General features: G+C 41.1%; 1 protein-coding gene across 1 annotated transcript; it reads left to right on the top strand.

The window, feature by feature from the left end:
* Positions 1–603: 603 nt before the first annotated feature.
* rnf34b (ring finger protein 34b) lies at positions 604–26,308 on the top strand. The gene is made up of 8 exons (XM_036595039.1): positions 604–697; positions 11,153–11,377; positions 12,360–12,806; positions 16,668–16,730; positions 16,811–17,012; positions 20,578–20,607; positions 22,197–22,238; positions 26,061–26,308. Exons 1-8 carry the CDS (start codon positions 692–694, stop codon positions 26,249–26,251), a joined length of 1,206 nt encoding a protein of 401 aa, XP_036450932.1. The 5' UTR covers positions 604–691; the 3' UTR covers positions 26,252–26,308.
* Positions 26,309–26,735: the final 427 nt, after the last annotated feature.

Genomic DNA, 26,735 nt, shown 5'->3' with positions numbered 1-26,735 from the left:
TAAAGATGATCATGGTGGGCTTTATTGGAAAGTTCATCTCGTAATAAATGCCAAAATATTTCCTCTATAGGGAATTTTTACATTTTACTTTAATTTAGTAGCACCGATATCGCTTTAAAACTCTTTAAATGAAAACAAATATTAATAATAAAAAATATTAATAATCGAAACAGAGAAACACATAAGATGGCACTGGTTAATAAAATTAGGAGATAACAAAACTGGTAAAATGTAAAATTGCTTAATTTTATTTTAAAGGAAATTTTAAGGAAAAGTGCTGAACTGATCCCACCAAAAAAACAGCATGGCCAGTCTAAAATAGTCTAAATAGATGATATTTATACAAATACATCCGTCATAACTAAAGAATTCACACTGCAAATGTGAAAGTGATCGATTTTCAGCTTCATCAATTAAAAGTGATCGCTTCTCGGTTTACATCATCAGCTCCATCCCGGCGCGCAAACCCCGCCCACCGGGACCAGCTCCGACAGGTGATTGGCCGCTATAGATAACATCAGCTCGCGCCGTGTGGGGATTGGCGGAGGCGCGCTGGTCCATTACGTCATGCCCTCATCCCCAAACACAGCGGCGAGAGAGAGAGAGATGCTGCGTTCAGAGCTGAGAGAGAGAGAGAGATGCTGCGGCTGCGTTCAGAGCTGAGCGGAGGATTTTACAGGCCGGAGCTGAAATGAAGGTACAGAATTCACTCCGTCCGCTGCTCTTTAGGAGCCGGCATAGCGCACCGCCGCTGCTGAAGGCGAGAGAGGACAGTGCTGTAGGATGATGATGGTGGTGGTGGTGATGATGATGATGAGCGGGAACTGCACGCTCATGGTAGATCAGCGTGGCCTTCAAATGGCGGTGGTGTTGGGTCTCCGGTGCTGGGCTGAGTTAGATCAGGGTTCTGCTGCGGGGTCTGGTCTGGTTGTGTTAGGTCTGACTGCTGTTTGTGAGATTGTATTGCTGATGTTGGGCTTGTGTTTGGCTTATGTTGTGTTGGGTTGTGGTTTTAAGTTTGTGTCTGTTTCTAGCGTTGATTTTGGTTGGTCTGGACTGTGTTGTGCTGGGCTTGGTATGATTGGGTTGGGTTGTGTTGTGATGGGCTTGATTGTGATGGGTTTGATTGGGTTTTGTTGGGTTGTACTGGGTTTGGTTGGGTTGTGCTGGGTTTGGTTGTCATGGGTTTGATTGCGCTGGGTTTGGTTGTGCTGGGTTTGGTTGTGCTGTGTTTGGATTTTTTGATTGTGCTGGGTTTGGTTGTGCTGGGTTTGATCGGATTTTTTGATTGTGCTGGGTTTGGTTGTGCTGTGTTTGATTGGATTTTTTGATTGTGCTGGGTTTGGTTGTGCTGGGTTTGATTGGATTTTTTGATTGTGCTGGGTTTGATTGGATTTTTTGATTGTGCTGGGTTTGGTTATGATGGGTTTGATTGTGTTAGTTTGATTGTGATGAGTTTGATTGTGCTGGGTTTGTTTGTGGTGGGTTTGATTGTGATGAGTTTAATTGGGTTTTTTGGTTGCGATGGGTTTAGTTGTGATGCATTTGATTGGGTTGGGTTTGGGTGTGCTGGGTTTGGTTGGCCTGTGTTTTGTTGTCTTGTGGTTAGTGTGGCATTTGGCCTAGTGGTGCAGCTGCAGGTTTGATTGTGTTTAATTGGGTTGGGTTGGCTTTATATTGGATTCTGTTGAGTTTGATTGCGATTGAGTTGAGTTTGTGTTTTATTGTGTTGGGTTGTGTTAGTGCGGCACGTAGCCTGTTGCTGCAGCTGCAGGTTTGGTGCAGGAGTCGGTTCTAACTGCAGGGACACAGGGCAGCGTGTGAGATTACAGAAACAGAAATAGAGCTTTAGAGTACAGTGAGCGTAAGTGGAGATCAGAGCGTGCTGATCTTCTCTAATGAGATCAGAGGCTTGGACTGGGACGTAGTTTGTATGAATGGACAGCCGGTGGGGGGTGTGAGGGGGTATGGGGAGTATTATTTCACACAGAGATATCACAATCTGAATAATGATCATCATCATTTAATTATAATAATGATATAATGATGACATTGAGGTGGGTCATAGTGAGGTTAGCGTTGGTCAGACATGCTGATTTATATTTTGGAAACTGACTCATCATGATAAATCAGTGATCAGTGCTGCAAAATGGGGAAATTAATTTAGATGGTTGTCATTAAAGGGCTTATTTCATCCTTTCTTTTTTTGAAATCAAAGCAGAAGTAGCCATTTTATTTTATGTCAACAGTAATGTTTCTCTCCAGTCCATACAGTCAAAGCTGCAAAAACTGACCATTCTGAATTCACTGTCTTTATGATGTCACAAAAAAATGTAATTTACATATAGCCGCTTGTTCAGCCTACAGCAGTTTAGCCCCACCCATTCACACTGAAGTTATAAGGAGTGTTTCAGCCCTGTCTGCTTTTTGAATGAGGTCAGCCAATCAGAACAGAGCTCAATTACATATCTCAGTCTTAAAGGCACAGTAGCAAAAACAGCCTGTTTAATTGTAAGGGATAAAGAGAGATTGGAGAATGATCATGCAGGAATTAATTATGGCTGTTTTGGGTAAATAAAAGTACATAAATGTCATAAGCGGCGCTTTAAATGCAAATAATCAAAGCTTAAAGCTGAATATCTGTCCTTATTCCTCCACTGACTAATGCATGTTGTGCTTTGGTCACTCTGAGCTTTGGATGGAAGTAATAACAGTTCAATATCATTTACATTTACCTCTGGAAGGATAGAGGTCATCCTGTCCTCAGGAGGAAGAAATCTCTGTGACGTTGTATTTGATTAATCCGGTGTCTTTTGAAAAGCAGCTTTTGAAGTCAAACAGCACACAGCCAGCATGAGCCTGAGGCTTATTCAGCTCATGAATTCATTCAGCTTATGATGGTCAGTGTCAGCAGGACGCTTGTTGTTTTTGGACTGATAACACTTTACACGTGTTGCACTTGTAGGCCATGACGAGGCTGAAGTTTGCTTTCTGTTCGCCAGCTTATTCTAATTTTCGTTCCACCGTAAATAATGCAGCAGTTACATTCTGGTGCCTCAGGCAAAAAAACCCCATGAAACCCTCCACTCTGGTTTTAACCATTTGCTGCGGTTATTTTCCACATGGGTACCTGAGCAACAGGACTCCATTATCTCTGTTACCAGCACTGGCCTAAATCACACCAGCAGCAGGTTTTTTTAATGTCTGATAAAGGAGGACGTTTAAGTGATGGAAGCTGCACCTTCAGATTAGCTAATGCTAAAGCTAAGGCTAATAAGGTCAGTATCTGTGCATCGCTAGCTAAGGCTGCCTTTACTGTGTAGGTTACTTGAAACCTACATGAAACTAAATTGCACTTGAGTTGTAGAAAGTAAAGCGTCCTGCAACTCACCTGAAACGCCACAATAGCTGCAAGCGTCTTAAACGAGTTACCTGAGACAGACAATCAGAATGGCGATAACGCAACACATGATCTTGAGAAAATAAAACATGGGATGGTTTATTGGGTTTATAAGAGACTCTCCCTACTGACTGGAGTTGAAGTTAATCGTTTTTCATGAGCCACAGCAACAAAAAGCTAATGTTTCTGCAACCAGATGCAATAATTAGCTAGCTAACACGGCTTGCTTGTAATATCTGTAGCGTTAGCAGGTAATAACTGTAACATCATGCTGCTAATAGCTGTAGTGGCTAGCCTGTAATAGCTGTAAGGGGTAGCTTGTAAAGCTGTAATGCCTAGCCTGTAATAGCTAAAAGAACTAGCCTGTAAAGCTACAACACTTGGCCTGTAATAGCTGTAAAGATTAGCCTATTACAGCTGTAAGAGTTAGCCTGTAATAGCAGTAATAGCTAGCCTGTAACACCTAGCGTATAATAGCTGTAATGGCTTGCTTATAATATTTGTAGCCTTCACTGCTAATAGCTGTAAGAACTAGCCTGTAATAGCTGTAAGGGTTAGTCTGTTTTAGCTGTATAAGCTAGCCTGTAATAGCTGTAAGGGTTAGCCTGTTTTAGCTGTATAAGCTAGCCTGTACTAGCTGTAAGGGGGTTAGCCTGTAACAGCTGTAATGGCTAGCCTTCGCTGCAAATAGCTGTAACTGCAGGCTAATGGTCATGTCTCTGATGGCTCCTGCCTTGAACACATAATGCACTGATGTGTTGTTGTCCTGAAAACCTAAAGGGAGTCTCTAACCGCTTGTAGAACTACTCAGAGTGACAATGAACCAACTGAAACCTGTCAAAAAGTTTTGGATTATTAATATTACAGAGATTTTATTACAATTAACAGAGTTTTACAGGTCAGTAGAAGCTGCTGTCTGTGTTCAGTATTAAAAGATGAAAACTCCAGAGAAACTGATTATTAGAGCTGTCAGTCAAACTCGGTCACTCTGCTCTGAGGCTTTTACTGCTGATCTCAATCTGCTTTATTAGAAACTCTCCCAGCACTCAGTGTTCCTGTGAGTACTAGCGTCTCTGTGAGCAGTAGAGTCTCTGTGAGCAGTAGAGTCTCTGTGAGCGGTAGAGTGTCTGTGAGCAGTAGCGTCTCTGTGAGCACTAGTGTCTATGTGAGCATTAGCATCTCTGTGAGCAGTAGCATCTCTGTGAGTGGTAGCATTTTGTGTGAGCGGTAGCATCTCTGTGAGCAGTAGCATCTCTGTGAGCGGTAGCGTCTCTGAGCGGTAGCGTCTCTGTGAACAGTAGCATTTCTGTTAGCAGTAGCATTTCTGTGGAAGTCGTGTTAATCAAGGTGATTCAGCACCTGCAGTGAGACATTCTCAGGCATGTTAGCTTTAGCATCTGCAGCCCATGTTCAGTGTCTTATACAGAGGGGTTTCTCAGCCGCTGGGCCACAGATCACAACTGGGCCGTGAAGCACCTTCTAGTGGTCCTCAGGCCAACAAGGAGGGGGAGCAAGTGGGCATTCGGTGGCACTTTGTAGCAAAAAGTCAATCAAAAATGTTTTCAAATGGTAAACCGTAATGATATGAGCTTTGCAACAGAGCCGCACGAAGCAGCTTCAAATAGTTTTGCATTTGATTTACACAATTGTCCACTTCAATCAATGTCCACTTACAAGCATTCTTCTATTGTTACAAGCTTGACATCTTCTTTTCTGCCTCAGGTGCCAGAATGTAACTGCTGCACCATTTAAGATGGAACGTAAAATTCAAAAAAGGAGACTCAAATAAGAAGCTGCAGAACAGGAAGCTGTAAATAAAAATGAAGAAATATTAGAATTCATCATGTTTCAAAAGTAGAAAGCAGAAACGTGGGTGAAAAACTTTAAGCAGGTACTTACAGTATATTATTTAGCACTTATTAATCCACTTTCACAGAATTTTAAAATATCGAATAAAAATACTGTTTAGTGGCTAATGTATAACATTTAAACCCACACTGTATAATTTGTATATAAAATAATTTCAATTATTAATATGACAAGTGAACGTATTTATTTATTTATGTATGTATGTATTTATGTAATTACATAATTTACTAAAAACAAACCAGACAAATCCATGGTTTGGCACAGTAATATTTCTCCAGCCCAGCTGACTAAATAATTTAATGAAGCTTGGAAAAGCTTGAAATCTTCACTGTTATTCTAAAATGTGTGAAACAGTGAAAAAAGGAAAAGCTTTCTGTTAAAAAGGTTTTGTTTTTCAGTCTGAAGTGACTTCATGTGGTTTCATTTAAATGGTTTTATTCAGTTCAAATACTTTACAGAGCAAAATAAGTAGTTTAGATGAGCAAAATCAATTATTGACATCAATTCAAACTTTAAAAAACATTTTTAAAAAATCAGCTTCTGCTCCGTTTTACGGTGTAGTTGTGTCCAAACTTTGGCCTGGAAGTGCAGATCCTGTGTAACAGGGGTTCTCAGACTCTTCCACTTTAAGGCTGTCATAGTTATCACTACAAGGCATGAAGGCCCACAGGAAAACAAAACTCAGCTTTTTGGCATATGTTATTTTTGGGGAAACATTCTGAGCCACCAGAATGTAATTGCTGCACCATTTAAGGTGGAATGGAAAAATTGAAAAAGATGCAGCTTAACATGTTAAAAGCAAGTGTGTGATGATTCAGGCCTGCAGTTAGCACCATGCTAATTGGTGGAGTATAAGCTTCCATTACTTGTTAGCTCTGTTAGCCACGTAGCTCCAGTGCTAAAACTGAGCAAAGCAAACTGCAGACGCTGAATTAGGCTTGCATGATATCTAAAAATAATTAGCATGTGTTAAACATTCATTATTATTGATAATATTGTACATTATTGGTACATTTTATTTAATATTATTTGCTATTTTTTTCTGAGGACACCGGCCATAGACGAGGATCAGAGGAGCTTTCTCTCCAGATTAGAGTTAACTTAGCTGCTCTTAACTAACATTCAGTCATTTTAGCTTGTTTTTTTTTTTTATTGCACTTCACTTTGAGGTGGAAGGTCCAAAGTACTTCTACATTCATTTTTAATTCCACTCAGGTAAAGTAAACTAAAGGGAATCTGCAAAGTTAACGTTTTTCAAGCTGTTTAACGGTACATTATTCCTCTCTAGTTCTCTCTCAGTTCTTTTACCAAAACATCGATTATCTCCATTTACACATCGCCATCGGGTTACTTATCCATCATTGACGATGTCTGATTACATCACCCAGGCCTATACAACTTGGCTGATTAGCTACATTTGGCGTGTGGAGGGGGGCTCTGATTTTCACTTAACTGTCACTTTAAATCTGTCCTGGTGAGGTTTGTGCAGATCAGGTCTGCTGAGCGAGCAGCTCTCTGTCAGGAGGAGAAGGTCTCAGACTGTTAAGGTCTCAGCCTCGCTCCACAGCTCTGACCTTTGACCCCTCAGACTGTTAGAGCAGCAGAGAGAGTCTCTCAGCAGTCACGCTCGCTCGTCTGCTCTCCTCAGTGGATGGAGTGAGATGCTTCTGTCCTGCTTTAGAAATCCCTGGTGGTCCACTTTACAGATGCACTCTGCTCCAAACTGCTCTGCCTACTGCAGCCCAGAGGAAGATAAGTTCTCTTGGTTCTTCTCAGTGGTTCTTCTTCATGTTCTTAGAGGGGGATCTTCTTTTGAGTTTTAGTTTCTACTCATGTTCTTGGGGAGGTTTTTCTTTTGAGTTTTGGTTCCTCTCAGTGGTTCTTCTTATGCTCTTAGGTAGGCTCCCCTTTTAAGCCTTGGTTCCTTCTCATGCTCTTAGGGAGGTTCCCCTTTTTAGTCTTGGTTCCTCTTCACATGCTCTTAGGGAGGTTCTTCTTTTGAGTCTTGGTTCATCTCAGTGGTTCTTTCTCATGCTCTTAGGGAGGTTCTCGTTTGGAGTTTTGGTTCCTCTCAATGGTTCTTCCTCATGCTCCTAGGTAGGTTCTTCTTTTGAGTCTTGGTTCCTCTCAAGGGTTCATCCTAATGCTCTTAGGGAGGTTCTTCTTTTGAGTCTTGGTTCATCTCAGTGGTTCTTCCTCATGTTCTTAGGGAGGTTCTTGTTTTGAATCTTGGTTCCTCTCAGTGGTTCTTCCTCATGCTCTTAGTGAGGTTCCCCTTTTGAGTCTTGGTTCCTCTCTTCATGCTCTTAGGGAGGCTCTTGTTACCTCTCAGTGGTTCTTCCTCATGCTCTGAGGGTAGTTCTGTTTTGGGTCTTGGTTTTTTCTTCATGTTAGCTAACTGGACATTAACTGATATTGGTGGTTGAAGGTGTTAGCGTTACTGAAGGAGCAGATAACACCAGCTAGCATGGCTGGTAAAGTAGCTCATGCTAACAGTGACCAAGTCATTCAGGCTCTACAGCAGATTACAGAGAGGAACGCTTTGAAGTTTACTACAGCTGGCCTGATGAAATTTACCATATAGTGAATATAAATAGTGATATAATTTTAATCTCCATCCCTGTTACTTTCTTTCTCATCTTTGTTTTGCTCTCTTCCCTCTATGTCTTCTCTCTTTTCCTCTCTTCTATCTGATCTTGTTTTTCTTTTCCTCTCTTCTCTTTCTTTTTTCCTTTCTCATTTCTGCTCTCCCTCGCCCCACCCCCACTTTTTTCCTTCCCATGGGAGACATACACATTCATTGATTCCCCAGCACAAGAGCCATATTATCTCTATCTCTCTCTCTCTCTCTCTCTCCCGCTCTCTCTCTCAGAGAGAAGCTGGCGGTCAGCAGAAAGAGAGCACTCATATTTATTCATGTTTATGGTGTGATGGTGCAAGTGAAGTGATGTTGTTGTTGTTGTCGTTGTTGTTGTTGTTGTCTTCACATGTGGATGAGCTTGCAGGTCTGAGCTGTTTTGGGGAGTTTTTGAAAATCGCTGCTATCTCAGCCTGTGATAAACAAAAACGTTCTAAACCTGATGTGTTTTGTCTCATGTATGTTCTCCCCTGAATGTGAAATGAATTATGGGTCATTAAAGAGTGGAGCTTTGAATATTGCCCAGTGCAGGCCGAGCCTTTTCTAACTCTCTCACTCAGGCTTCTTTACATTGTTGTTTATGGAGTGACTGAAAATCGAAGCTTACTTCACCGTTTTAAACTGCACTTTTAGACCCACCCATTAAGCCTACAGCAGTTTAGACCCACCCTTTCAGCCTACAGCAGTTTAGACCCACCTATTCAGCCTACAGCAGTTTAGACCCACCTATTCAGCGTACAGCAGTTCAGCTCCATCCATTCAGCCATGCAGCAGTTTAGCCCTACTTATTTAGGCTACAGTCATTTAGCTCCACCTATTCAGCCTATAGCAGTTTAGCCCCACACATTCACACTGAAGTTATAGGGAGTGTTTTCTCGTAATTCGGAGGATGCTGTGATATTCAGGGAAAAACGTACACAGTGGAACATTTTGGTTTCCAGCAGCTGAGAGAGCTGTGATTTTAGAAAATGCTGTTCGATTTGAGTGTGACTACAAAACACTGCCACTATATAGTGACGCAGGACCTCAGCAGTCTGTGTTCTGATGCAGTCAGATTCGGGTGGATGGTTTGTTGATTTGATTGTTTTATATGCGTGGAGTTAAGTTACATTGCTGTGCAGCGTAAACAGATACAGAGTGATTCATTAATGCATTACATACACAGCTAATCAATACGATCAATACAACCTCTCAGAGAGCAGAGAAATACTCTCACTGTGTCCACCTCTCCCTCTGTCTGTCTCTGTCTGTCTCTCTATCTCTCTCACTATCTCTGTCTCTATCAGTCTCTCTCTCTCTCTCTCTCTCTCTCTCTCTCTCTCTCTCTCTCTCTCTCACTCTCTCTCTCTTTCTCTTTCTCTCTCTCTTTCTATCTATGAGCCTAAGCTCAGGTTAATAACTGATAACACTGAAGATTTGAAAATCTCTCTCTCTGTGGATGAGGGTGTTGATGATGAGGAGGATGATGACTGTGATGATGAACATTAGAATGATGGCGACTAAGAAAGTAGTGGTGGTGATGAGGATGATGATGACGGTGATGAGGATGAGGATAATGGTGACTATGAAAACAGTGATGATAGTGATGATGTCTGTGATGTGATGAGGATGATAATGAAGATAACCGATGATGATAGTGACTAAGAAAATAATGGTGGTGATGAAAATGATGGTGATGTAAAAGACAATGGTGATGAAAGTGTTGGTGATGAAATGATGGTGATGAAAAATGTGATGATGATGGTGATGAAAATTATGGTGATGTAAAATGTGATGGTGAAGGTGATGAAAATGATGGTGATGAAAACGATGATGTAAAAGGTGATGGTGATGTGAAAGATAATGGTGATGAAAATAGTGGTGAATTAAAAATGTGATGGTGATGAAAATGATGGTGATGTGAAATGTGATGGTGATTAAAATGATGGTGATGAAAAATGTGATGGTATATGTGATGAAAATGATGGTGATGTGGAAGGTGATGATGAAAATGAGGGTGATTAATTTTCATCACCATCTCATTTTACATCACCATCATTTTCATCACCACCATTATTTTCTTAGTCACTATCATCATCATCCTCATTACATCACAGACATAATCACTATCATCACTGTTTTCAGTCACCATTATCCTCATCCTCATCACCGTCATCATCATCCTCATCCTCATCACCACCACTACTTTCTTAGTCGCCATCATTCTAATGTTCATCATCACAGTCATCATCCTCATCATCAACACCCTCATCCACAGAGAGAGAGATTTTCAAATCTTCAGTGTTATCAGTTATTAACCTGAGCTTAGGCTCATAGATAGAAAGAGAGAGAGAAAGAGAAAGAGAGAGAGAGAGAGAGAGAGAGAGAGAGAGAGAGACTGATAGAGACAGAGATAGTGAGAGTGAATTAAAAATGTGATGGTGATGAAATGATGGTGATGTAAAATGTAAAATGTGATGATGACGGTGATGAAAATGATGGTGATGTAAAATGTGATGGTGAAAGTGATGTAAAATGTGATGGTGAAGGTGATGAAAATGATGGTGATGTGAAGGTGATGAAAATGATGGTGATGAAATTGATGATGATGTAAATTGTGATGGTGATGTCAAATGTGATGGTGATGAAAATGATGGTGATGTGACGTCATGGTAAAGGTGATGAAAATGATGTTGATGTAAAGGATAATGGTGATGAAAATGGTGATGAATTAAAAATGTGATGGTGATGAAAATGATGGTGATGTAAAAGCTGTTGATGATGTCACTATTTTCCTCCACTCTGCAGTATTCTGAAAGGTCTGTATTTCCTGCAGTGTCGGTCAGTGTCGGTCAGCTCCACCATGCTGTTTCACTCACTGACGATCTGAAGGTGGTGATCCAACTGCACTGAATTTACAAATCCTAACATTTGAAGTTTTATAACTGAATCCCATCTACATGATTCTGTAAATTGCAAGAAGCAAATAGCAAAAAAAAATCATATCAGCTGAATGATTTTGTGCTTCCGTTACAGCTGAGAGTTTTTGCGCTCCTGTTGATACAGTGTCAGAAACCACACAGTCAAGTCTGACTGACAAGCTTCACCTCAGAGCTCCAGAGCTACAGCTAAAGAAAACATCACCAAACACCAGACCTGTCTGGCTGATTGGATTAAGTGGGGCAACTGGGGGAATTTAACTCTAACACTTTAATATTTCTCTCTCTTTGTCTCTCTCTTTGTCTCTCTCTCTCTCTCTCTCTCAGGCCGGGGCGTCCTCTATGTGGGCGTCCTGCTGTGGGTTGTTGAATGAGGTGATCGGTACAGGGTCAGTGCGGGGGCAGCAACCTGGCTTTGGTGGGGCTGCCGGACCCTTCCGTTTTGCCCCGAGTGCCGGATACTCCACCTACCCCCCCACCCCAACCCCCACCGCTACCACTGGACTGGTGTGCAAGGCCTGCGGACTCGCATTCTCCGTCTTCAGACGCAAGGTAGGATAGAGGGCATATTACTGAGCTTCCATTTACTGGCCACTTTATTAGAAATGCCTACCGTGTGCTTCCCTTAACTGGCCACTTGATTAGAAACTCCTGTCTTGTGCTTCCACTAACTGGCCACTTTATTAGAAACACCAACCTTGTGCTTCCACTAACTGGCCACTTTATTAGAAACACCTACCTTGTGCTTACATTCACTGACCACTTTGATAAATATTATCTATTTACTATACATATATATATGATTTAGTGGTAGTTCAACTTTATTTATGCTGTTCTTGAATTTGCGAGATTTCTCTTCATGTGTGCTTTGTCTCGCTGAAAATTAGTCCTGCACTGCAAGATACTGTGGCAGGTCCAGCGGGAATCCTTTGGGAGTGCAGACGTCTACTTTTCGGCCACTATAATTATATGTAAAAAACGCTTGATAACTACTCGTAGCAGAACACTACAGACGTGCTAAGTGCAATATTACATAAAGCTAAAAGATCATAGGCTTTTAAGATAGTGTCAGTTAATGAGAAAAGCCCTCTGCTCGCCAGACAGCACCAAGGTGGAGAATGTGCTGGTAAAATATCATTTACAGTCACAAAGTCTGACATCTGTTGCTGCACAATTAATCTTGGCTCTGTTTTTAGGGGTGGGCGACATGAAGAAATATGAAAAATACATTTTCATGGCATACAATATGCATCACATTATTCTGGCACAGACAAAATATGCTAGTAGTGTCACATTTAAAAACTGCTGTCAAAAGCTATGAACAGTGATTGTTGTTCAACATTTCACATAAGGTACTGCACTACTCTCTTTGTAAAAGAACATGATTAGTCAGTGTTCTTTAATTATTAAATCGTCCACATACTCACAATTACTCTACTCCATTACAATTACAAAACTTATCACAGTAATGATAAAATGTGATCATATGGAATTCCGTGTGGCTAATCACTCTTTCTGTCTCTCTCTCCGGCAGCATGTTTGTTCGGACTGTAAGAAGAGCTTCTGCTCGCTGTGCTCGGTGCTGCAGGAGAACCTGCGCAGGTGTGTTACCTGCCACCTGCTGTGGGGGACGGCATTCCAGCGACGACGTTTGATGCGTCTGCGTGTGAAGGACCTGCGCCAGTACCTGCGTCTGCGCAACATAAGCACCGACACCTGCAGGGAGAAGGAGGATCTGGTGGAGCTGGTGCTCAGACACCTGGGGGCAGAGCTACAGCCACCGGAGGACCAGGAGGAGGAAGAGGAGGAAGAGGAGGAAGAGGAGGAGGCGGAGTCAGACAGTCTGCATCATGCTCTGCCCACAGCCCTAACCCCGCCCCCTGCAGCGCGCTCCACCTCCCAGCAGTCTGTCTCTGCACTGTCAGTCTCCGCCTCTCAGGGAGAAACTCCCAGCCCCAGCAACAGCTCAGGAACCAGCCAGGTATGTAGCGCACAGGTGAACCCTGTAGATCTGTCTCCATGCTTGCACTTATTTCCATGGTTTCCTTACACCCATTTCCATGGTTGCCCTACACCCATTTCCATGGTTACCCTACACCCATTTCCATGGTTTCCCTACACCCATTTCTATGGTTACCCTACACCCATTTCCATGGTTTCCCTACACCCATTTCATTGGTTACCCTACACCCATTTCCATGGTTTCCCTACACCCATTTCCATGGTTTCCCTACACCCATTTCCATAGTTTCCCTACACCCATTTCCATGGTTTCCTCACACCTATTTCCATGGTTTCTCTACACCTATTTCTGTGGTTTTCCTACACCCATTTCTTTGGTTACCCTGCACTGATTTCCATGGTTTAGGCACATTTCTATGGTTACCCTACACCCTTTTCCATGGTTACCCTACACTCCATGGTTACACAGTTCCCATTTGTATGGTTACACTACCGCAGTTTCAATGGTTACACTATGCCATTTTCCATAATAACACTATGCTAATCTCCATGGTTACAAAATGCTTGTTTGCTTGATTGTGCCATGCCCATTTTCAGTAATAAGGAGTAATATGCTACACCTCTTTCCTTAGTAACACTATTCTGATTTCCATGGTTATGCAGAGCCCATTTCCTTGATTTAGTTACACCTATTTCCATGGTTATGTCAAACCGATTTCAGTGGTTATGTTACACCAATTTCCATGGTAACACTTCTGAAACCAAAACTGCACACTTGCACACAGATACATGTACATATGTGCTGTACTCTGTCTCACCCTGCGCTCCTCTGTGTTCCTCTACAGCCGCCGGGCTGAGCCGCTTATGTAACTGAGGAACAGCCTGCTTTATAATTCCCTCCACAACCAGAGCACTGAACACGCACACAGAGCGGCTAAGCTGGAATGCCGGCGCTCCGTCTTCTGAATGTGGAAAAACAATCCAGCCTTTAAACTCTCAGTGGATATCAGACAGATTTAGCTCTCTGTGTTAAGACAAACAAAAGTGCAATCTGTGTGAAATACCATTATCTACATTAGCCCATGTTTATAGATAACAGTGAGTCATACAGTGTCAGACACCACATAATCAAGAGAATAATTAGAGATACTAAACGTCTCCACACGAGATATGAAGTTGAAGTTGACTTCCTTTTCTCCAGCTTCTCATTCGAATTTTCAGTTCCACCTTAAATGGTGCAGCAGTTAAATTCTGGCCCCTAACGTATTTCGGCCAAGTGTGATGATTTAGGCATGGTGCTAAGCGGTGGAGTATTGTCTTCCAGTTGGAGAACGGGAGAGAAAACTGGGAATATTTTTGCTGAACTGTTGCTTTAAGGAGATTGCATGTCAGTTATTTCAAGGTCCTGGTGATGCTGCAGAAGTGCGTGAGGAGCAAAGACTGACCCATACATTATTAAATCAAACTCACAGGGGTCAGCACGCAGAGCTGAGTGGACTGTAGCGTTAGCAGCACACAGAGACAGACAGTTTTCTTATGTGGTCAGTTTACATTACATAATTATTTAAATCAAATTAATTAATTACATAGTTACATAATGAATCACGTTACTGTTCTGTACGGACAGGTTTGCACTTTGTTTGTTTCGGCTTTCAAAAATGACAGAAACAGCCACAATGTAAAGTCAGTTTTTTTCTCTCTGCAAAACAAGACGGTACACACAACAACTTCAACGAATTCAAATCTAAATAAAATACTTACAGACACAAATGTGGCGTGGATTGAAAGTTTAGGATCTGCACTTTCCACACTATTTCTCCACTTGTTTTGATGAGCTACGAGTCAGAAATATTCAACAGAACAGCAGAAGAGGCATTTTAAGAAAGTGTTAGCAGTACAGTGAGAGCTAAATGTGGACTTTCAACATCAGCTAAGAGTAGTGGCTCAAGATGCTGACGATTCCCTCTGCAGGAAAAGACACAAGTACTTTATGACATCAAATGGAAGTTTCATAAAGCAATAAGTCATGAGAAAATGTGCATTACAGTGATTTTATCATGGGTAAGTGTGCTATTAGGCACCATAGGAAGTAGAGTAAAACCCCCTGTGATAAAATCACTGTAATGCACAGCCTCAGGTGGCTTATTGCTTTTTCGAAAACTGTGGACAACGTAAAATATAATAAAATACTAATACGTTTTTAATAAATAATTTGTTATTCGTAATAATTGAGATAATCAATCATTCCACCAGGAAATATATCTGTGGTTGCTTTAGAGCAGGAGTAATCTGCTGAGAACAGAATTCTGACAAACTCGTCACTTCAAGACATTTTTTAAATGTTTAGTGCCTTTTATATAAGAGTTAGCCCCACCCACACAGTCTGATTGGTTGAAAAGTGTTGATGGTTTTTCACCATACCTGTATCATCCAGCTAATTGCCAGTTGCTAAGCAACAATGCTGTTCGTAACAAACCATTTGTGATGATGATGAGAAGTACTTTTTAAAGATGTACAGTCAAATGCAAAAGTTGTAAAGTGTAAATTAAGTTAACACATCCTCTACAGAGAACACACTTCTGCGCATTTTAATACACAACCACTGTTTATTTACTGAATTTAACATATTGGGGAAAAAATTTAACATAAAATATGCTTGCAGAAGTTATAGCACATTTTATACTATTTTTACAGTATGCTGAAATCAGCAAAAAATACCATATTTACATTTCTCTTATTTTATTTTATTTTATTTTATTATTTTCCCCCTGAGCCTCACTTATAACATCAGTGTGGTTTTATAAAATAAAACAAGCAGTCATAGTTCATTTCTAGATGCTTCTCTTTATCTTTTACAGTTAATCAGGCTCTTTTTGTTGCTGTGCCTTTAAGACTGATATATGTAAATGAGCTCTTCTGATTGGCCACCCTATGTCATGCCTCTTTAAAAAGCAAAAGATTTGAAACACTCCTATAATGCCAGTGATAATGGGTGGAGCTAAACCAATGCAGGCTGAGTATATTGCTGCTGTCAGAAGAAAATCTTGTATCTCCATTTTTGTTGTTTTTCAGTTTTTGACATAATTTTAAAAAGCCTGTTACCCTTTACATTGTTTGTAAATTTTGTGAAGAATGGACCAAAAGAAATGACCCAAAATGACTTGGAAAAAAGTCTGGTTCCATTGACTTACAGTAAAAGTAAAGTAGATTTTTTCCTTCTCCTGTAAAGTTACCATTTTGGAGATGCAAGGTTTTCTTCCGACAACAAGTTTTGTGACATCAAAGGAACGATGAATTCAAAACAATTCCGTATTTGGACTGTAAGGACTGGGGAGTGAACAGTGTTTACATACTACATCAGACAATTTTTCTGTAAAAATAAAATTGATGAAAATTATTTTTTTCATTTATTTGGGCTCTTTAAGGGTGATCTCTGAGTGTTAACTCATTTTCACTTTAACAAAAGCAACACAGCATGTCGTCTGATCAGGGATGTTTGAACTATATCCCACAGTAAAGCACTTTTACTTCTGTATTATTGCACAATTTGACAAAGATTGAGCTTCAGTTCTAAAACTGATTTGAAGAGTTATTATTATTATTATTATTATTATTATTATCACTAAGTGCATCTGCTGACACTTCATCAATGATGATGTGTACAGAAGCATCAGCAGATGTACTTAAAGAGATGATGATGACGATGATGATGATGATAGCAACGCCCTAACTCTGACGGCCTCCAGCACTAATGTTATGTGTACATACAAACAGCCTTAAAAGCCAAACAACCGTATTTCAGCACTATATTAATTCATCAGTGGTGGTGATGATGATGTTGATGATGATGGTCTGTTTTACTGTATATTTCCTTTATTAGGATCACGGGGACATTGCATCCGTCTCTCTCCTGACCCTGGAGCCCAGTGATCGTTTACTAGAGGTGAGTAAACTGAGTGAAGGAATGTGAAACGTCTCTGTCGTGAACTATTGACTCATTCGTGTCTGTTTGTGAACGTGCAGTCCAGTCCGGTGGTGCAACGGCGAGCGCGGGCCTCTCTTTCCGATCTGTCCCACGAGGAGGACATCGAAGCTCTGACGGTTCGGCAGCTGAAGGAGATCTTGGCGCGTAACTTTGTGAATTTTTCGGGCTGCTGTGAGAAATGGGAGCTGGTGGAGCGAGTGCACCGACTGTACCGAGAAAATGAAATCAACCGTAGATCCAGTGAGTGGAAAACTGCGTTTTTGGTTGTGCCAGAAACGGCATAATACTGCCTTTTTCTTTTCTCGTATTGATATTGAAACTCTTAAGTATCGTCCAATACAGGTCCCATATTTTTTCTTTAAAGATACTGTGCTTTAAAATGATCTATTTTTATTGAACTCTAATTAAGGAGATTGTCTCTAAGTAATGGGCTATCATGGCTTGTGTTTAGCTGTATTGTCATGGAGTTTCCCTGCTCAAAAAACAGCTTAGACCAGTATGAGTTCTATGCTGATTTAGCTGTTCTGGTGCTGGTTTAGATGCTCCATAACAGCATCCATAACACAATATATGCACAAAACACAACATATTTTGCTGGAGACAAACTATGCTAGTTGAGCTGCGAAGTTGAACTGTGGAGTTGTTGAGTTGTTAAGCTGTGTTGTTGTTGAGCTGTGGAGTTGTTGAGTTGTAGAGTTGTGGAGTTACTGAGATGTTGAGCCGTGGAGTTGTTGAGCTGTGGAGTTGAGTTGTGGAGTCGTTGAGTTGTTGGGCTGTGGTGTTATTGAGATGTTGAGCCGTGGAGTTGTTTAGCTGTGGAGTTGAGTTGTGGAGTCGTGGAGTTGTGGAGCTGTAGAGTTATTGAGATGCTGAGCTGTGGAGTTGAGTTGTGAAGTCGTGGAGTTGTTGAGCTGTGGAGTTATTGAGATGTTGAGCTGTGGAGTTGTTGAGCTGTGGAGTTGTTGAGCTGTGGAGGTGTTGAGTTATTGAGCTGTGGAGTTATTGAGCTGTGGAGTTGTTGAGGTGTGGAGTTGTTGAGCTGTGGAGTTGAGTTGTTGAGTCGTGGAGTTGTTGAGCTGTGGAACTGAGTTCTTGAGTTCTTGAGCTGTGGAGTTGTTAAATTGTTGAGCTGCTGAGTTGTTGAGTTGTTGATCTGTGCCGTTGTTGAGCTGTGGAGTCGTTGAGCTGTGGAGTTGTTGAGCTGTGGAGTTGAGTTGTTGAGCTGTGGAGTTGTTGAGTTGTTGAGCTGTGGAGTTGTTGAGTTGTTGAGCTGTGCAGTTGTTGAGCTGTGGAGTTGAGTTGTTGAGCTGTGGAGTTGTTGAGTTGTTGAGCTGTGGAGTTGATGAGTTGTTGAGCTGTGGAGTTGTTGAGTTGTTGAGCTGTGCAGTTGTTGAGCTGTGGAGTTGCTGAGTTGTTGAGCTTTTCAGTTGTTTAGCTGTGAAGGTGTTGAGTTATTTAGCTGTGGAGTTGTTGAGCTGTGGAGTTGTAGAGTTGTGGAGTTACTGAGATGTTGAGCCATGGAGTTGTTGAGCTGTGGACTTGAGTTGTGGAGTCGTTGAGTTGTGGAGTTGAGTTGTTGAGCTGTGGAGTTGAGTCGTGGAGTTGAGTTGTTGAGCTGTGGAGTTATTGAGATGTTGAGCCGTGGAGTTGTTTAGCTGTGGAGTTGTTGAGCTGTTGAGGTGTTGATTTGTTGAACTGTGGAGTTGTTCAGTTATGCAGTTGTTGAGCTGCTGAGTTGTTGAGCTGCTGAGTTGTTGAGCTGTGCAGTTGTTGAGCTGTGGAGTTGTTGAGCTGCTGAGTTGTTGAGTTATTGAGCTGTGGAGTTGTAGAGTTGTGGAGTTATTGAGATGTTGAGCTGTGGAGTTGTTGAGCTGTGGACTTGAGTTGTTGAGCTGTGGAGTTGTTGAGTTGTTGAGCTGTGGAGTTGTTGAGTTGTTGAGCTGTTGAGTTGTTGAGCTGTGCAGTTGTTGAGCTGTGGAGTTGTTGAGTTGTTGAGCTTTTCAGTTGTTGAGCTGTGGAGGTATTGGGTTATTTAGCTGTGGAGTTGTTGAGCTGTGGAGTTGTAGAGTTGTGGAGTTACTGAGATGTTGAGCCGTGGAGTTGAGTTGTGGTTTCGTTGAGTTGTTGGGCTGTGGTGTTATTGAGATGTTGAGCCGTGAAGTTGTTGAGCTCTGGAGTTGTTGAGCTGTGGAGTTGAGTTGTTGAGCTGTGGACTTGAGTCGTGGAGTTGAGTTTTTGAGCTGTGGAGTTGAGTTGTGGAGTTGTTGAGTTGTTGAGCTGTGGAGTGATTGAGTTGTTGAGCTATGCAGTTGTTAAGCTGTTGAGTTGTTGAGCTATGCAGTTGTTGCGCTATGCAGTTGTTGAGTTGTTGAGCTGTGGAGTTGTTGAGCTGGGGAGTAGAGTTGTGGAGTCGTTGAGCTTTGGAGTTGTTGTGTTATGCAGTTGTTGAGCTGTGGAGATGTTGAGCTGTGGAGTTGTTGAGATGTTGAGCTGTGGAGTTGTTGAGCTATGGAGTTGTGGAGTTGTTGAGCTGTGGAGTTGTTGAGTTATGCAGTTGTTGAGTTGTTGAGCTGTGGAGTTGTTGAGCTGCTGAGCTGTGGAGTTGAGTTGTGGAGTCGTTGAGCTGTGGAGTTATTGAGATCTTGAGCTGTGGAGTTGTGGAGCTATGCAGTTGTTGAGCTGTGGAGCTGAGTTGTGGAGTCGTTGAGTTGTTGAGCTGTGGAGTTATTGAGATGTTGAGCTGTGGAGTCGTTGAGCTGTGGAGTTGTTGAGCTGTGGAGTTGAGTTGTGGAGTCATTGAGTTGTTGAGCTGTGGAGTTATTGAGATGTTGAGCTGTGGAGTTGTTGAGTTAGCAGTTGTTGAGATATTGAGCTGTGGAGTTGTTGAGCTGTGGAGTTGTTGAGTTGTTGAGTTATGCAGTTGTGGAGTTGTTGAGCTGCTGAGCTGTGGAGTTGAGTTGTTGAGTAGTTGAGTTGCTGAGCTGTGTTATTGTTTGCTAAAGGAGGATGGGTTCCCCTTTTGAGTCTTGGTTCCTCTCAAGTTTTCATGGAGTTTTTTTCTTGCCACTGATGCCACTAATGCCATAGGTGACGCTCATGGGGCCTCGGACCTGGATTTTTCTGTAAAGATGCTTTATGACAGCGCCTGTTGTAGAAAGCACTATATAAATAAACTTTGACTTGACTTTGACTGTTTAGTCAGTTTGGCAGTGCTGCAGTAAAGTTTAATGGAGTTCAGTGCAACAATGGAGTTCAGTGCAGCAGTGGGACACAGACAGTTAGACGAGGAGACAGTTTATCAGTGAACTTTCCAGCCATAATAATTGGTCTCAGGAAGAAACATCTTGAAAAGAGCAACACAGAGAGCAGTGCGTGATGTTTAATTAGAGTTCCTCAGCGTGTGGATCGTAGCGGACTGTGTGGGGGCTGAAAGAGCTAAAGTGAATCACACTGGTGAAGAATGAGGAGGATGGGGCGGTAAATCTCCCACAGAACCTCACTTTGAACACACTCGGCTGGTGAAGGCATTGTTTAAAAGCAGTGTAGACCATTTCGAAATGAGTTTCTCTTTGAAATTCTTTGTTTCATTCAGGTTCATTCTTGATGGCAACAAATACAGACATGCAGCATAGTGTAAATAAATATTTACAGATATGCCATGTGGTGCAAATGAACATTAATTAGTGAAAAATAATATAAAATACAGATAGGAAACATCATTTGTACAGTGTGTGCTCATTCAGGTCTAGGAACTACAGCATCTCCACAGAATTGATTTCTTTCCTTTGTGCTTTTTTCTTTGCAGTGGAAAATGTGAGCAACAGCATCACGGCAGGTAAGCATTTCTACAATTTAGAGAATTAGTTACACATTACTGCTCTTTTTTCACCTGTCTGTAGTTTAAGAAAGTGATCAAAAGACCAAATCCACACAAGATGTAGTCGATCAGCCAAGACGTGTTTGGTGTCTGAAGTTTACTTCTTTAGCTTTAGCACTTGAGCTACGAGGCTAATGTAGTGAAGAATTAATGGAAGCCTATACCCCACCAATTAGATTCATACCTAAGTCATCACACTTGCCTCAAATGTGTTGGTGAAGTTGGCTGCCTATTCACCAGCTTCTGAGTGGAATTTTCCATTCCACCTTAAATTGTGCCTGTGATGCCAGAATGTAACCGCTGCACTGCTTAAGGTGGAACAGAAAATTCCAAGTAGAGCTTGGAGAATAGGCAGCCAACTTCCACTCATTTATGCACCCAGTTCAGCTTAAATTTGTCACATTTCAGTTCAGTATTTAAAAACAGTATAAAAGATTTTATAGTCAGTGAATGTAAATGTAAATCTGTGTGTCTGATTTGACTCTTACTCCTTACAGAGCATCTCTCATTTGCCATCTTTCACTAAAACCACTGTTAATGATCAAAACTAGATAGCCAGCATCAAAAAATGGGTGGGGCTTACGCTAAAGAAACACCCGCCCATCAAATGTACACATCAGAAGTATGTGACCAGCCAAAATATGTTTGGTGTCCAATAGGGGTGGGTGATATGACAAAATTATTATATAACAATACTTCAAAACATTTTCGTGACACATAATATGCATCATATATTTTGTTTGTTTTCGTGAGAGAAATGAAAGAAATCAGAATGAGGGTTTGCATGCACTGAAAAGCCCCATTATTGAGCTCAAATCCAGCCACGTTCTTCAGGGGTTCTTTAATAAGGAAAATGGTTCTATAGAGCACCATGAATGCTTAAAGAACAATGTGCATGATTGAATAGTTCTTTTCATGGTGAAATGGTTCTTCAGATTAATGGAGAATGTGCTGTATATAGTTCTATGTAGAACCTTTTTGAAAAGGGTTCTATATAGCACCAAAACGGGTTCTACTATTGTAATAAGTTTGATATCAGAATAGCAGAACCCCTTTTGGTGCTGTATCATCATTAGAGCATCATTGGTGCACAGTCTCCAACAATCTGAGGAACGCTTTCATGATGCAGAGAACCCTTTAATCATGCAATGATCAATTGTTTGAAGACTGAGCAATTGATTAAACAAGTGCCATCAGGTGAGCTCCAGCTCGTTTGGAATGAAAACTTGCAGCACACTGGCCCTCTGCGGATTAGATTGGACACCCCTGCGTTACCATTACCCATGAAACCATGACACATAGCGAACCGTCGGCCCACCGCACCACTGCGCCTGCAGTGTCTCAGCTGATCGACTACCTTCGGGGTCAGTGGACAAACTGAACATTTGATTTTTTAAGAATCAGTGCAGAAAGTGTTTACACCTGTGGCTTTAAGTTGATGGTGTTTATCTGGTTCTGTGTGATCTGATCAGAGTGTGAATGTGTTCCTCTGTGAACGAGTGCTGCTGTGTTTTAATGCTGTTCTGCTCCGTCTGTCTCTAATAAAGTGGTGGCATATCCTCCTCCGATATGTGATGGAGGAGTCGGAGGTAAGAACTTCACTGACTGACACGCTCCTGATCCTCCTCAGTGCATGCTGGGAAATGAAGTCTTTTTCTTTGAACCCATCTCAGTGTGCTGATTCATTTCCACCTGCATGATCCATCTGTGTTAACACCTCATTTGTGTTCTCTCATTGATCTGATCGGGTCTGTACACTGCCTGTCAACAGTTTGCAGACACAAATTATCATGTTTTCATTGTCATTTTTTACATAACTGACCATATTACAGTCTAATCAGGTTTATTTAAAGGAAAACAGTATCACAGGTAAATATTTGTGCCTGTATTTTTTATTTACCTTTATTTAACCAGGAACATTTTCACTGCGATTTAAAATCTCTTTTACAGGAGTGTCCAAGACAGAGAGCAACACATAATAAATTGTTCCCACAAAACAAATTACACATTAGAACATTAAACAGAAAAAGCAATAATCAACAACCCCCAATAATTCATTTCAAATACTGACAGTCTTAGCCACTTACACTGTCTGAAGAATGTTTTTAAAGCTATTGAATGACACATGTTCCTGAAGTTTTAAGTCTTTCTGTGACAAATTCCAGTCAGATGGTGCAGCATAACTAAAAGCTTGTTTTCCTAATTCAGTATGCATGGTGGGAATCTTACAAAGATACTAATTTAGAAAATTACAGATTAAAAGGTAATAAACAAAATGTAGATTTATAAATTAAAATACATCATATAGTCTGAGGACAGGGCTGCTCTTTCATTAAGAACACAGTTGAGAGAAATCAGCCAACAATTAGTAATAAATCTAAAAGCTTCGTGTTAAACAGTATCTAATGTGCGTAAGAAGTACAAAGGTACATGTAATTGACGTCTCTGTAATCAATTACTGGTACAAAAAGTAGCAGAAACAAGTTTCTTTTCAGCTACAAAGAACAAACAAGACTTTTTATCTTCGGTTGCAAAATATGAGGCTGAAATGTCAAAACACTGTCTAATACTAAACCAAGATATTTGTATGTAGACACATTTTCACCCACATTTAAAGTGGTGACAGGCAGAAGGTGAATTTATGAATTGTGGCAGACTAATAATATATACCGGAAAAAGCAGAGGCCCCAGAGTTGATCCTTGAGGTACACCCTTAGCCATCACCAATGTGTAAAACCTTCAGCCTGCACACACTGTTCTACCAGATAAATAATACATAATGCTACATTGGCAATAAAACTAAAGGCCACCCCCAATTTCTCCCCTTGATGTGATGTCAGCACTCCTTTCAGGTGTTTAAAGCACCTTTTGATCAAAAGAGTTTCAATATCTGCATACAAATATGTATATATTTAGTCAAAACACTGTTCATACCAAAGAAGACACTTTGATGAGCGTTAAGCTGAAGATAAATATCCACAATTAGTATTTATGATGAAATAAACCGGCACAATGGTTAATTATTATTTTAAAGGGCCCAAATGCTACATTTTTAAACCTTTTTTCCTTACAAAGGTCCACCAAAAACAGGCATTTCATTTCCACATGATCATCTTTATCCCTTACAGTTAAACAGGCTGGTTCTGTTACTGCGCCTTTAAGACTGATATATGTAAATGAGCAGAAACATTCCATAACCTCAGTGTGAATGGGCAGAGCTGAACTGCTGTAGGCTAAATAGGCGAATATCTGTATATATGTAAATGCATAGTTTTTTGTGTCACCACAAAAACAGTGAAGCTGTTTGTGCAGCTTAGTTTATATATGAGCTGTATGGACTGGCAAGTGAACACCTACATGCTTATATATTGTACTACGTCAAGCCTCTACTTCAAATTTCTAAAAGCAAGGGAAGTTGTTTTCCATGATATGGGCTCTTTTTAGTGGGTCAGTTTGTGTTTAATGTTAGCGTAAAATCACGTTTCAGGGCTCTAATGATTTACTCTGCTGGCTGAAGTCCGAACGTCGATGGAAAGGCCGCCCTCCAATTTAGCCCAATATCCTGAGTGCCTTCCTGGAGAGGATCCAGAAGGTTCTGCTGACGTTCTGCAGCTTAAGCACACTTTATTAGAGCAGAGCGTTTAATAAAGCCTAATAAAGAGGGACGTCGGCGAAGAGTTCCGGCGGTCTGCAGGTTTCTCTTCCACAGCTTTCACTCAGACTAGCAGAGAAGTATAAAAAATAAAAACCTCTCACCATGTCCACTGAGACCTCCAGAACTTCTGCTGTAAAACTCTCATTAATAAAGAAAGTGTTCCTCAGAATAGCGTCTCAGCTCCCACAAGAAGCCAAGCGTTCTCAGGTAGAACATTCAAAAAAGCAGCTTAAAACTGACTTTTAGTGTAGTTTTTCAACATTTCATCATCTGATTATCAGGTTGTTCATCACTTATTTATTAGTACTTATTGAATTAAATAAATTCTAATTGAATTAAGGACTTTTGAGTAAGTTTATTTATTGAATTAAAATAGTTTATTCTAAAAGTAATTTTTATATTTCATTATATTCCACTACAGTTCCTTTTGTGTTTTTGTTTTCCATGTTCAGCATTCTAATATTTTCTGTTGTGCTTGTTTTTATTTGCTCTTTTAAAGCATCAATCTGTTTATTTAATGCATGAAACACATTTATTGGTTTCAGAAGTATAAATCTGTGACCTCTTTTGTGAGTTATCTGCTTCCAGCAGTCTGACTGTGATTCTGTAGGAGACAATTCAGGGCATCATAAAATCTCAAATCTTTTGCTTAAAGAAAATCAGACAGGTGTTTATATGTGTCTGATGTTTCAGACTGATGTGTGATGATGTGTGTATTGAACTCCAGAAGAGCTTTTAAGTGATGCTGATTTACTGCACAAAATTATCTGCATTTTATTCATTTTACTGCGTTTGTAACAGAAATAAATGTTATATTTCTCTGTAATGCTAATGAAGCTAGATTTAGGCCCAATTTCTACATTTTATAAATGTTTGTATATCTGCAGTGGTAGATATGTACAATAAAAATATTAGATTTCATTCTTGGCCCACAGCCACCATATCAGTGCATCCCTAATTAGTTTAGTACAATTCTGTATTTTTAGAAATATGATTAATATACAAATGTAACTGGTGGAATTATTTACACAGTAGTGGAGTTGATTATAATTCTAACATTCCAGAATCAATGTACTTTATTATTGCTATGAATGCTAAAGCTAAATAAAAACAATTTCAGTAGTTTGGGGAAGAACCTTTTCTGTTCCACTGGAACTAAGGGGCCTAAATCCTGAAAAACAGCCCCAGCCCATCATCCCTCCTCCACCAAACTTAACTGTTAGCACTATGCATTCTGGTAGGTAGTGTTCTACTGGCATCCACCAAACCCAGATTCATCTATCAGACTGGTAGATAGAGAAGCATGATTCATCACTCCAGAGAACATATTTCCACCACTCCAGAGTCCAGTGGTGGCGTGCTTTCCACCACTCCAGCTGACGCTCGGCGTTGCACATAGTGATCTTAGGCTTGTGTGCAGCTTCTCGACTGTGGAAACCCATTTCATGAAGCTCCTGATTCACAGTTCTTGTGCTGATGTTGCTTCCAGAGGCAGAGGATAGGATGTTGTTGCTCCATTTCACAGTAATAGCACTTACAGTTGGCTGGGGCAGATCTAGCAGGACAGAAATTTCACAAACTGACTACTGCCAATGTTTCTCTAGACTGCACAGCTATGTGCTTGATTTTATACACCTATTAGCAATATGTAATGATTAGCAATGATTAATATGAACAGTGCACAGATTTAACAAGGTGAAGAGGGTCATTTCAGATTTCAGGTTGACTTTAATGTGTCTGTATGTGTTGTATACAGATGGTGGCACTGTAGCTCCTCTGGGTTCAGTGGATGAGAACCTGTGCCGTATCTGTATGGACGCTGTGATCGACTGTGTCCTGCTGGAGTGCGGTCACATGGTCACCTGCACTAAGTGTGGAAAGAGGATGAACGAGTGCCCGATCTGCAGGCAGTACGTAGTCCGGGCCGTGCACGTCTTCAAATCCTAACGCTCGCACTCACGCTGATCCGGACCGGACTCAGAGGCGCCCGCTACAGGACTGCTGCTGGACAGACGCCTCCGATGGACAGAATGCAAACATTTTCATCTCATTCCCTGACTCTAGCTGTCACCCTCTTGAGTTCCAGTCTGTGTGTGCGTACTAACCCAGGGTAAGTGTGTTTTAGTGATTGAAATAAAACGTAGGAGAGGATCCAACGCGGTTTACTCTCCTCCAAATGTTTCATGTGCAATATTAGATAAAGAACTGAAGTGTGTGAGTAGAGGGTGAACCATTCAGCGTTAAAGACGCTAATCATCCGTAGCAGGACTGAAGCCAGCAGTGCTGTACAGCATGGAGGTGCCAAATACACGTCCCACCGTTACTGTTAGAAACAACACGCCAGGCTCTGAATTACAGAGCCTGGCAACCGCATGACCAGCTAAGAGCGGATACACAGACAACCTTAAGCACCACATCACTGCAGACAGAG

The sequence above is a fragment of the Colossoma macropomum genome, unplaced genomic scaffold (assembly GCF_904425465.1).
Source record: "Colossoma macropomum unplaced genomic scaffold, Colossoma_macropomum, whole genome shotgun sequence".
Taxonomy (NCBI): Eukaryota; Metazoa; Chordata; class Actinopteri; order Characiformes; family Serrasalmidae; genus Colossoma; species Colossoma macropomum.
This window is presented reverse-complemented; position numbering and strand designations above follow the sequence as displayed.